Source organism: Neophocaena asiaeorientalis, unplaced genomic scaffold (assembly GCF_003031525.2).
Source record: "Neophocaena asiaeorientalis asiaeorientalis breed wild unplaced genomic scaffold, Neophocaena_asiaeorientalis_V1.1 scaffold212, whole genome shotgun sequence".
Classification (NCBI taxonomy): domain Eukaryota; kingdom Metazoa; phylum Chordata; class Mammalia; order Artiodactyla; family Phocoenidae; genus Neophocaena; species Neophocaena asiaeorientalis.
Genome location: NW_020174046.1, coordinates 4,526,541 through 4,539,981, shown reverse-complemented (window position 1 = coordinate 4,539,981; position 13,441 = coordinate 4,526,541). Strand labels below are relative to the sequence as shown.

The 13,441-nt window shown below is 40.0% G+C and overlaps 1 protein-coding gene across 3 annotated transcripts in view; it reads left to right on the top strand.

Annotated features, from left to right (window-relative positions):
• TBC1D4 (TBC1 domain family member 4) overlaps window positions 1-13,441 on the top strand; it is a 205,885-nt gene that overhangs the window by 123,205 nt on the left and 69,239 nt on the right. For all 3 annotated transcript variants that reach the window (XM_024753933.1, XM_024753935.1, XM_024753934.1), the window contains exons 3-5: window positions 275-364; window positions 3,696-3,800; window positions 11,919-12,051. In XM_024753933.1, the coding sequence (XP_024609701.1) occupies window positions 275-364; window positions 3,696-3,800; window positions 11,919-12,051 (328 nt within the window). The remainder of the gene's footprint in view (window positions 1-274; window positions 365-3,695; window positions 3,801-11,918; window positions 12,052-13,441) is intronic.

Sequence of the window (13,441 nt, the reverse complement as noted above, 5' to 3'; positions counted from 1 at the left end):
TGAAAAGAATAATTTCTAATTTGGGAAAAAAAATGGTTTCTTGTAAATTAAGACCAACTTAACTTTCATGATTTCTAGATGAAAGGAAGAAATGTTTTCAGACAGCTGATAATTGGGGTTGTAGATTTGGTTGGATTGGATGTTGACACACGTGTGAATATGTATGTCTGGGATACAGCATTTGAATCTGTATTATTAGTCAAATATTTAGCTGTAAAGTAATATGTTAGGTTCTTGATAAGTTGAAATTAATTGGAATATTTTTATTTTTAAGGTTGGACGGTTTGAGATAAACCTTATCAGTCCAGACACAAAATCACTTGTGCTTGAGAAGAATTTTAAAGATATCTCTTCTTGTTCCCAGGTATGAATTGAAGTAGATTATAGTATTTGAAGAAGCCAATTAAAGCTTGTTTCTAAATTAACAAAATAACTGGGCTTAGACCCCTTCAGATTTTATTCTTAAAAGCATTTCTTAAGTGGATTTGTCTTAAACTAAGAGTGTCCATGTGCTTGGGTCCCTGCCAATAAGAAAATCCTGTCCAGGTTCCTCATTATCATAATCTTGTCCTCACTTTCATCAACCCTGTTTCCTGGTGTCACTTCATCAAAGGGATGGAAGGAAGTTTTGGGGTGGTGAGTTCTTTAGAAAATATCTTCACAGTTAGTGTTCCTCAGAATCTTGAGCAGTAGGTCTTGTGGGCATCACTGAGTCATGTTTGCTCTTTATACTGTAGTAGGTAAAAAAAAGAACTAGTACTTTCAAGTTTATAAATGTAAATGCTAAAGTTTGAAAAGAAGGTTTTGATATGTATCTCTGTCCTTCTACTTATTTTTAATTCTCATATTACGTATTTGAAAGTTTAAAAAATAATCTATACAACTATGTGTGTTCAAGATCATATTAGGCATAAAGTAGTGCCCTAAGTGCCACAGTAATCATTTGGAACATCTCTATAATTGTTAGAGCTACCTAAATCTACGGCAAACCTAGAAAGAATTTCCGAAGATGTTGGAGTAGAGGGAGTACCTAAAGCTGAATATGGGAAAGTTAAAAATGCAAGGATGCCTCTGAGGAGGTCCCTGGAATAGAGAAGCAGGAACTTCTTTCCTAGCAATGTACCTTAGGTATACCTTCAGGGGCCTGGATCTTGCCAAGGCCCTTTCCTATATTTTAATGTTGAAAAATAGACTGACTTTTTCTTGTTTTTAAGTTTGGAGTTAGCATTGCCATAGGTATGATATGCCGACGTTCTTCCCTTTGAAAATGATAAGCTTTTGTACATCTTGTTAATTACTCTCCTCAGCCTCAGCTAATGTGGTTTCACTTCTAGTATTTTGTTTCAATATTTGTTCTGTTATATGGAGACATAAAATTATATTGTGAACATAAAAATTTTCTACTCTAGTAGTTTAGAGAGGCAGCATCTGACTAGAGGAAGAATATATTGCAAATTTCTAAATTCCTACTTAAAGGACAAAAAAATGTGATAGAAAGATTATTCACTTTAACTAAAAAAAGTATTTATTAAGCATTCTTGTAATTACATGTTTCCTGGGGGTCCCCGCGTGATCATAAGCTCTGTGAGGGCAGGTATCTTATTCTGTAGGCCAGGGGTCCCCAACCCCCCGGGCCGAGGCCTGTTAGGAACCGGGACGCACAGCAGGAAGTGAGCGGGGGTGGGGGGGCGAGGGAGTGAAGTTTCATCTGCCGCTCCCCATTGCTTCCCATCGCTCGCATTACCGCCTGAACCATATTTGCCCCTCCACCCCCGTCCATGGAAAAATTGTCTTCCATGAAACTGGTCCGTGGTGCCAAAAAGGTTGGGGACCGCTGCTCTAGGGCATCAGAGAATAAGATGTGTTAAGACACAGCTTGACGCTTAGGTGTTCAATAAATGTTGAATGAATGCTTCTACATGTTGGGCCTTATGCCAAGTGTTGGGGAGAGAGTGGTGTACAAACCAGTGTACTTCCTGTTCCCCAGAGCAAGAGGAGTCATCTGAAAAGGCCGTGCCTCTCTCCCCTCCCCTGTCCCAGAAAGAAACTAGCAATGTTTCTCCCAGAAAGAAAACTAGCAATGCTCGTTGAACATCTAAAGGAAAATAAAAAGAAGGAAAGAAAAAAAAAGAAGCAGCCATACCAAATATATAAATCTGGCAGTTCAAACAAGATTTTTGCTTTTCCTTTTTTTAAAAGCAAGCTTTATATTCTAAGAATTCAGAAGAAGAATCAAACAAAAATATGAGGAAAATTTGTGCAAAGGCCTTTGATCAGAATAATTGTCGGGTTAACTTTCTGCTTCTCACTGAGTGGCCCAACTCCTGTTATTTCTTTCCACGGAATTGTGCTGATAGAGGGTGGCCACGTTTGGGAACAGGAGTGCTTTTTAACACATGCACACCTACAAATGTTTCTTTCTTCAGAATCAGTAGGGCTGTGTCCCTGGCAAGCATGAGGAATAAGGGAATGGTTTTCTTTACTGGAAACATTACCACTGCCCGAAAACTTGCTGAGCTAATGAGGTCCTGTGCATTTTTCCCATTTAGTACCAAGCTAGTAAAAGCTATTCTTTAATCACGAATGAGTTGTATCAGATGGAATTTACCTTCACCTCATGGAGTGTAACCTCGTTCCTCCTTACTGACTTTTTTACTGTTTATCACAGCTGATTTCCTTTTTCCATAGCCATTGGCTAGGTTGAGCTTATTATTACAAGAATAGTTGTTACTGTTTACCAAACATGCCAGGAACTAAGATATTTCTTAGTTCTAAATCTGAAAAATTTCTTAGAATAGGTGCCATTAGTATTATTTTATGATGAGAAATGGAACCTCAGAGATACTTTTTAGCAACGCAGCACAATATCTCATACCTGGTAGATTGATTGAACCAAGATTGAAGCACAAATCTGTCTGATTCCAAAGTCTGTTTTCCTTTCTCTGGGATTCAGGTGATTGCAGGACAACTTCAAATTTTTTGTCTTCATGACTTTTCAAAGTACTGTGCTTTCTGTTAAAATAACAAGGTGCTGTCTGCTAATTGGTGTGTATGTATTCAGGGCGATCGAAGTTCTCAGATGATTCAGAATTTTGTATTAAGTGTAGCTGAGGTTATTTGGCCTGTGTTCAGGAAGTACAGATTTGTGAATCTGGGTAGTTGACATCTGCAATAATTTCTTTAATGTATTCATCTTCTAAGAGTTGTGGCTCCTTGAATGTCTATCAATAGACAAACATTCTGGTATTTTTAATGCATGCTTTAGGGAATGGCATGCCATTTAATTAGAACATTGTCAGTTTTAATGATTCTTAGCCTCATATAAACAAGAACAGGGTTTATAATGAATCATCAGACTGCCCGTTCAAAGATGACCAATAAATTGAAAACTCCATTACTTGCAAACACTGAGTAGCGGTTTTTATTACAAGAGACAGCGGGTCATGCCATCATATTTCTCCTCGTGTGGCCCTGAGTCACAGAGTGTTTGCCAGAAACAAAAAAAAAACTCTGAGCTGGTCTCACCCTTTATTTTATGTATCAAAAGACCACCGAAAAAGTTTGCTCTGGCATTATGTCCCCTGTCACAGTGCTGTGAAGGAGAAATTCATGGAAGTGTGAAAGCACAGAACTATTTCTATAGTGTTGGTTAAAAGGACATAATCCCATAAATACTGCCCTTCTTCCTTCTCTAGGGTATAAAGCATGTTGATCACTTTGGCTTTATCTGTCGGGAGTTGCCGGAGCCCGGGCTGAGCCCGTATATCTGTTACGTGTTCCAGTGTGCCAGCGAATCTCTGGTAAGTGGGGTGACTGCTGTCCACGGGCTCCTGCCCACACGTCCGGCTGATGGGAGACTCGTCTCTGATGAACCCAAGCCTCACAGAACGGCCATCCGTCGAAAAAGAAGAGCGCGTCTAGAAATAGGTTTCTGCCCTTTGAAACAGCACCACAACAGAAAAACAAAAACAACTTGTCCTGGTAATTTTTAAGCCTAGGTGATTTTCTTGAGTTTAACAAATCTGGAAATGTTACCAGGAGTATTTTTAAAAGGTAGGAAAAGCCTAATAATAGGAGAAGAGCTGTTACTCCCTCCATTGCTCATGTAAGAAGATAGGGAAGACCTCTCATTCTCTCAACTGCTATAACATCTCAGAGTAGATAATGCTTATTTCCTCAGGGTAGAGAACGGTTTTGTTTTTTCCTTTTTATTCCATCAGCCCCTGTCCTCATTTTAAAAATGCTTTCTTTATGGTCGCATTTTAACCTTCAATTTCTTTCTTTGGAATTTAGAAGTCAATTTTACTTTGCAGCATTCCTGTACCTCCCCCCGACCCTTAAATGGGAGCAGTTAGAGTTTAAGGAGAAATATGTAAGGCAAAATTGGAAATAGATCTGAGTGACTAAAAATATGTTGATGTTTTCCCCTAAAACGCTTTACATATTCTTCCACTTGTGTTATCTCTCTCAACCATTTTAACACAAACCTTCAGATATATGCATTACCATTCTTTGAAGCAGAGCATTTGCTCAGACATAAAATCCTCCCACAATGATTTTCCCCAGGGAAACACACACCACTTAGACATATACAGAGTAAGCCGGGCAGCATTCTCCTCATTTTCTGTATGCACGTTGCCTTCCTTCCTGCTAACTCTTGTCTTCCACATTCCCAGTGTGGATACAGAGTTGAGGAATAATGAAGAAGTAATGAAGAAATGGGAATGAATTGGTACAAAGACACTTTCTGACTAGGGAATATAGCACTCTTATCGCTAAGTTTCTTACTCAAGAGAGATCTATTTGAGTTTTGTTCTCACTCTAGATAGTTAGCCATACCAGTGAAAAATCCACCTGTTGATATCCAGGTGACCACTGTATCATAGGTTCAGTTCAGGGCTCGGGATAGAAGTTTGAGAGTTGTTATGTAAAGAATAGTTGAAGTCATGGGGCTGGATGAGCACCCAGGGGGAAGGAGAAGAGAGAAGGCCAAAGAGAACCAAGGACACAACCCTGGAAAATGCCAACCAAGTAAGAGTTGGGTAGAAAATGAGAATGTCAGGTAATCCTGTCCCTCTCCTCACCCATCCCCTGCCCAGGTCTCCTCTCCTCCTTCCCTTCTCTGTCCGTCCTCCTGTCTAAGGCTGATTCTTCCACCACGTTGCAGATCCTTGCTCTCCAACCTTTGCAAAACCTGTTGTATATCCCGTATTTTATTGTTTTGGCAGTTCCATTTACGCAACTTTCCAATTTAGAAACCATAATGCATTCTCCTGCACCATCGAGATCCACTTGTTCACCAAATCCTATAAACTCAAAGGTAGAAATGTCCCTTATATCCGTCTCTCTTCCTTTTCCTCTCTGTTTGGAATTAAGTCTGGGCATTCATCTCCTTTACTAAGACTATTGCATTAGTGTCCTAACTAGTCTCCCTGCCACTGGTTTAATCTGTCATCTATCCACTTACTACCTTATGCTATATATATTTTTTTTCTCACAAAATTCTCTCACTAGGGGCCAGCTTATGCCTCCTTATTAACGGACAAAATCTAGATTGTCTAGTGTGGCAGAAGGGGCTTCCTCATTTTTCTCCAGCGCTCACCAGAAAGCTTGCTCTTTCATGACTGTGTCCTCACGCATGCTATTCCGTGTCCTCAGCTGTCTCCAGGCCAGACTGCAGAAGCTGCTCTGATGACTGGTGTGATGTTGCTTTTATTTGGCTTGCTACTGAAGCAGCAGATGGTTCGTGCACAGGACACATGAGATGAAGGAAGTACATGAGAGGCGGGGCTCACAGAAATGCCTCTGAAGTTCTGAGGTCACTGTTGGCTGCATGGAGTGAGGGGTCTGCCAGTCAGTGGAGACCAGAGCCAGAGCTTGCTGCTTTCATACGGTCAGGTGGGGGATTTGATCGTGCCAGCCTCAAGGGTCCACCTGGCTGCTACACAAAGAGATTGTGTATGTCTCTATCTGTTTTCGTATTCTCTTTCCGGCTGCTTCATTGGATGGGAAGCAGGCCTGGCTTGGCTTTCCTGTGACTTTAATCCCCTTCCCCTTCTTTGCTACTGTGTATTTTTTAGGATCCTGTTAAAAGATCACCTCCCAGGGAAGCCTTTTCTAACACCCTTTCTCAGGAATTGAGTCCTTTGGTTGTTTTGTTGTCAGTGCTGTCAGCACATCTTATTCATAGATCTCCGGCAGTTCCTGCAAATCCCTTATCTTATTTATTTGTTCACATAACTTTCTACTCCACTGGATTGTGAATCCTACAAGGTTAGGACCGTCCTTATGGTTGTTGTATCCACCAGTAGTTTCTAGGATAGCAGGGCTTGCTTGTTAAGTGTATTTTGAGTGATGGAGTGTGTTACTCAGAACTTCAGGCAGTCATTTTCTAGGTGCTGGTTAATCTCTGATTACTGGATAACCGACACCAAGAGGAAAACTGTAAAACCTTCTGATTTCCAATCTCTTTTAAAAGTTTTGTTTGTATTTTTTAGTATTTTCATTTTACCCTCATGCATGTAGAATGAGTTTTCGAAACGGAGTCAGAGTAGAAAGTCTGGGAACACGCTGCATTTTTCCTCCTTAAGAAGCTCTGTGACTAAGGCAACAGACTAGACTGGCTGAGAATGTCTTCATATTACATCGAAGCTGCCTGAGAATCTTATTTTGGCATCATTATTCTTAAGAATGGGCCTATGCTGGAATCTTCGAAATCCTGTTTACTCTACTTTTATCTGTAAGCACCTTAAATGAATGGTGAGGCATCAGAACTGCAAGATAGAGGAAAAATTAAATGTACATTTCCTGTATAAAGGAGGGTGGCTCATGCAGCTGACGTTAGAGTAAAACAAACAGTCAAATATTACAGGTCTAAGCAGTATTATGATTGATGTGGCTTGGCTGTTGTGAAAGACAAAATATTGCAAAACCACACATGCTGATTTATCTTCTCTGAGTGCAAAAAATATACAGCTAGCATTTTCTGTTGCTTCTTTGTAGCAATTGCTATGAATTGATAAACAGTATAGAATGGAGTTCTGATGGGCCCTGGAGGGTTACAGTGCAAGGTTTAGATGCTCTGTGCTCCTCCCTCCCTCCCTCCCTTTGTCCCTCCCTCCCTTCCTTCCTTCCCTCTTTTGTAAAATATCCCAAGGCAGGTGGTTTAAACTTGTTTAATCAACCCTTGAGATTTCTGGAACATATCATTTCTGCTTTCTCCAAAAGTGGTTTAAAAGGTGTGAAAAAAAATGGAAGTGGCTACTATTTATAGACAAAGTGGAACTCCACAGATCCACAGATGCACACAACAGTATCCAGGGAAAGTATAACCAACAAAACAAATCAAAACAAAAGCCCCCAAAACGCAGGGTACCGAGACCCAGGATTTGTATGGGGTTAAGAGTGTAGAGTTTTCCAGAGAATTAGACTATTTTGGTAGTGTATATATGTCCATGCCACTCTCTCACTTCGTCCCAGCGTACCCTTCTCCCTCTCCATCCTTACACATTCTGTGATTCTTATTCTAAAACGCTATAAAACACCTAAGTTTGGTATATAAATGTTTATGAGCATTATCTTCATTATGGATTTTCACCTTAATGTCACAAATTGGCTTTCTTTGTTCCATCTCATAATTTTCTCTGGAAATTTAATTCTGCCTGATGGTCACACTAAGAATACTTTCTCTTTGGTTCCGTATGATTGATTTACCTTTAACCATTCCTTTACTTTTAACTTTTTAACACTGCTTAGGATTTTGTCGTTGTTGCTGTATCTAAAACTAAAACAATTACGTTATTCATAGTATGCTAATTTAACTTTTAGTTGCTCTGATTCCATATGAGAATTTATAGGCCGTCTGGAAAAAGTGGTAGATTAAAAAAAAGTAAAACATTAAAAATTTTAGAAGTCGAATAAAGTTTTTAGTAATATTTATGGCTAGGGGAAATTGGTAGCCACATTTCAGTCACCATTGAAATGATCTCTTGTTTCATCTAGAAATAGATAAGAAAATATGAAAGTTCATTATATCCATTGGGGACCTTTTGCCACACAGTATTACCAAATAGCAAATAATAAACCTACATGAAAGCTAAACGGATGACTGACCCCTTCAGTGCCTTAAATAAATGAGAAACAAGAAAACAGAAATAAACATCTGCATAAGTGATTGAAATTGCTTTTGAATACATCACAAGGCAAATGAAATGAAAATGCAAAGGCATTAAAGCATGTAGTGCTTTTATTTTTTATTTTTGCTGTACGCGGGCCTCTCACTGTTGTGGCCTCTCCTGCTGCAGAGCACAGGCTCCGGACGCGCAGGCTCAGCGGCCATGGCTCACGGGCCCAGCCGCTCCGCGGCATGTGGGATCTTCCCGGACCGGGGCACGAACCCGTGTCCCCTGCATCGGCAGGCGGACTCTCAACCACTGCGCCACCAGTGGTTGAAGCCCGTGCTTTTATTTTTAAGAATTAGAAATCCTTGTTTTTAATTATGTTATAAAAGAACAGATTGTGAACAATTCATTTTTTGTACATGGAATGTTGTGAAATTATAAGCCTTTTAAAAAGATGGTTATATAGTAAAACATAACTGAATGATGACTGGCTGCTTGGTGCTTGAACTCTCCTTTTAGTAATATCAGATGAATAAAGTTTCTTTTTATTCCAGGTTCTTCATGCATTCAAATGCATGCAGAAGTAGATTGAGTCCTTTAAATGGTAGCTTTTTCTTAAACCAGCCCACAGGGGAAGGGGATAAAGAGTTTTTTTATTTTTTAAATTTTAAAAAATTTATTTATTTATTTTTGGCCGCATTGGGTCTTCGTTGCGGTGCGCGGGGCTTTCTCTAGTTGCAGTGAGTGGGGGCTACTCTTGGTTGCGGTGCGCAGGCTTCTCATTGCGGTGGCTTCTCTTGTTGCGGAGCACGGGCTCTAGGAGCACGGGCTTCAGTAGTTGTGGCACACGGCCTCAGTAGTTATGGCTCGTGAGCTCTAGAGCACAGGCTCAGTAGTTGTGGCCCACGGGCTTAGCTGCTTTGCGGCATGTGGGATCTTCTGGGAACAGGGCTCGAACCCATGCCCCCTGCATTGGCAGGCTGATTCTTAACCACTGCGTCACCAGGGAAGCCCTAAAGAGTCTTTTTAAAAAATGGTTTATGTGTGTGAGGGTTCTTTAATTCATTTTTTGTACATGGAATGTTGTGAAATTATAAGCCTTTTAAAAAGATGGTTATATAGTAAAACATAACTGAATGATGACTGGCTGCTTGGTGCTTGAACTCTCCTTTTAGTAATATCAGATGAATAAAGTTTCTTTTTATTCCAGGTTCTTCATGCATTCAAATGCATGCAGAAGTAGATTGAGTCCTTTAAATGGTAGCTTTTTCTTAAACCAGCCCATAGGGGAAGGGGATAAAGAGTTTTTTTATTTTTTAAATTTTAAAAAATTTATTTTATTTATTTTTGGCAGCATTGGGTCTTCGTTGCGGTGCACGGGGCTTTCTCTAGTTGCAGTGAGTGGGGGCTACTCTTGGTTGCGGTGCGCAGGCTTCTCATTGCGTTAAAGAGTTTTTTTATTTTTTAAATTTTAAAAAATTTATTTATTTATTTTTGGCCGCATTGGGTCTTCGTTGCGGTGCGCGGGGCTTTCTCTAGTTGCAGTGAGTGGGGGCTACTCTTGGTTGCGGTGCGCAGGCTTCTCATTGCGGTGGCTTCTCTTGTTGCGGAGCATGGGCTCTAGGAGCACGGGCTTCAGTAGTTGTGGCACACGGCCTCAGTAGTTATGGCTCGTGAGCTCTAGAGCACAGGCTCAGTAGTTGTGGCCCACGGGCTTAGCTGCTTTGCGGCATGTGGGATCTTCTGGGAACAGGGCTCGAACCCATGCCCCCTGCATTGGCAGGCTGATTCTTAACCACTGCGTCACCAGGGAAGCCCTAAAGAGTCTTTTTAAAAAATGGTTTATGTGTGTGAGGGTTCTTTTTCCTCCACATCCTCTCCAACACTTGTTATTTCTTGTCTTTTTGGTGATAACCATGCTAACACGTGTGAGGTGATATCTCCCTGTGGTTTTGCATTTCCCTAATAATTAGTGAATTTGAGCACATTTTCATGTGCTTGTTGGCCATCTGTGTTGGTGTGAATGTGAATTGGTGCTGCCGCTATGGAAAACAGTATGGAGGTTCCTCAAAAAATTAAGAATAGAACTACCAGGAGATCCGGCAATTCCACTTCTGGGTATTTATCTAAAGAGAATAAAAACACTAATTTGAAAAGATATGTGCACCCCCATGTTCATTGCAGCATTATTTATAATAGCCACGATATGGTAACAGCCTAAGTGCCCATCGACAGATTAATGGATAAGGAAGATGTGATATGTATATACACACACAATGGAATATTTTTCAGCCACAAAAAAGATGAAATCTTGCCATTTATGACAACATGGTTGGACCTTGAGGGTTTTATGATAACTGAAATAAGTTAGAGAAAGACAAATACGGTATGATTTCACTCATATGCAGAGTATAAAGGACAAAAACAAACACATAGATGCAGAAAACAGATTGGTGGTTACCAGAGGGGACGGGGGTGGGAGGGAGAGCAAAATGGGTAAAGGGGGTCAACTGTATGGTGACAGATGGAAACAAGACTTTTGGTGGTGAGCACACTGTAATGTATACAGAAGTTGAATTAAATGTTGCACCCGTGAAACTTATTTAATGTCATAAAACAATGTTACCGCAATAAAAACAGAACAAAACAAAACATGGTTTATGAAGCATGGTAAATGGTTTTGAATATCAGAGCTAGTTTGGATGAGGCCCTGGTACTTCGTAGCTCCCCATGCAGGTTTTAGACTTTGATCTCAATTGTACAGTGGGTGGGAAAGCCACACTTTAGATTGATGATTGTGCCACAGAGGAGGAGACCTGGCCTGAAGTCGGCTTGGCAATGGCTGGAGGATGAGCTATTAGTTGGCCTCAAAGAAGCAACCAGGAAGCGAGAATGCTAGATTCCAACTTCCTGACTGAGTCACTGGAAGAGCAAGGAAGAAACTACCTGGCAGTTCTCAAGCTGCTGGCCTAGTGATGAGACCCAGCTATTAAGATAGCATGACTGCAGAACTTCTTAGTGTCACAAATCAGCAGCCAAATGATAATAAATAGAAGCCATAGAGAAAAGACCAGTAGTCTTCATAGAATTCCCCCAACATTATTTATTGGGCTCATTTCCCCCTAGAACTTTGGTTAAACACATGTTCGCTTGTTGTTGCACTAAAAATGATCCAAAAGGATAAAGTAAATAAGATACCTATTAACACAAGTGATTTGTTAAACCTATTTTGTTGCTCCCTATGTATTGCAGACAAAACTTCCAAAGAGATCTTTATCTGATAAAGTACTTTAATTAAACAAAGACCTGAGATAACCAACAATGACCTACTGTATAGCACAGGGAACTCTATTCTGTGATACCTATATGAGAAAAGAATCTGATAAAGAATGAATATATGTATATGTATAACTGAATCACTTTGCTGTATACCTGAAACTAACACAACATTGTAAATCAACTATAATCCAATAAAATTAAAAAAAAACCAAATACCTGATTGACTGTCATTTAACTGTGATAGCATAGCACTGAGTGGGATTCAAAAATAGCATTCAAGTAACAGATCGGTATTATGCACATTAAAATGGTCGTATTTCATCCAGTTTTCAATTTTATGTATAATTAATTGAAGGTCTAACTTTGAGACATTATTTTCTCACTACCAGCTCTGTGGTCATCAAAATTCCATTATTAATATTTAGTCAGCCTCAACAAAGTCTCACATTGCTGTTGGGCTTTTAATGTGTTACCATGAAAGCAAACTTTTATAGACCTGGATTTTGTTTCTTCTTGTAGGTTGATGAGGTAATGCTGACTCTGAAACAGGCTTTCAGCACGGCTGCTGCCCTGCAGAGTGCCAAGACCCAGATTAAGCTGTGCGAGGCCTGCCCTATGCACTCTTTGCATAAGCTCTGTGAAAGGATTGAAGGTACAGTATAAGTTGGCCTTGGCAAAGACGAGTTTGCTTGGCAAAGACAAGTTTGCTTTGGCATTGGGGAAGTGAGAAAGTCGCTACTGTCATTGAATGCTTCTTTGTTTTGAGGTGAACCGAGAACCCCAAGAATCATTTCTCATGTCCAGTCAAATTTGTGCTGTCAGTCTCTCCTAGGTGCTTGGCTTTTTTTCCTCTTTCTTTTTTCTTTCTTACTTTTTTTCCGAAGGCCGACTCAAGGGAGGAGCTTGCATTTCCCACAGTTCCTAAGACTCTGCTATGTGCAAAGTGGGAACTGACCAAATATTTGTTGAATGAATGAAGAGAGGCAAAACCATCCCAGAATATCGACTGTTTAAGTCTTTCTTTTTTTCCTTTCTCACTCGATGATGTGTTCTTTTTTTCCTAAAGGTTTAGAACAAGAATGAAACTTGCTTGGCTTTTCAGGGTCGTTTGAAAATCACACAGATAATAGACATGATGTCATAAAGCAAGTTTTTTTTTAAAATGTGTTTTGAGGAGGGGGAAGAGCATGAGGAAGAGGTGACCCTGACTCAGTTTCCCTTTCTTCTCCTTGTCTCTTACTAATAAAAATGGTTGAAAACTACTGTGCCAGAGAAGATACACAATTTGGTAAACACTTTTTAAGCATCTAGCACGTGCCAGGCAGTGTGCTTGGCACTGGGGATGCGGAGATCGTTGAGATGTGGACGATGCCTTCAGGAAGCTTAGAGTCTTGAGTGGGAGACAGGCTTGTGAGCACGTAAATGCAATCAGTACGACAGGTGTTGGAGTCGATGGGGAGAGTGTGGACTCCAGAACAAAGCAGAGAATGGACGAGCCACTGTCAGTGCACATGGAGATATCTGTTCAGTAGGCAGGAGAATCATAGGCACATGGGAAAATTGATGGACAGCCGTATTTATTGAACATCCACTCAACTGTGTGAACAAGCACTATTTAAATGTAATATTCAAAATTTTTAAATTTATAACTATAATTTTACAGAATGCACCTTATTTTCAAATATACATGGAAACTTTACCAAAATGGAACATTCTTTGGTGTATGGTAAAGAGAATATTATAAATCTGAGGAGGAAAGGCTGAGTGATTCAGGAAATGGTGTTGGATCAATTTGCTATCCAAAGAGACAAAGATTCCTTCCACTTATCCTACTCAAAATACATTCTAGGTGGATCAAAGTCCTCAATGCAAACAAACAAAATGCTAAAAGCATTCAAAGAAAATAAAAATGTTATTTTGTCCCTAAACGAGAAAGCCTTTATTAAGACACAGAAATGCAGAAACTACCAAAAGAAGACATTGACAGATTTGACTTCATAAAATCTTAATATTTTTACACAACAACAACTGCTTACTTGGAA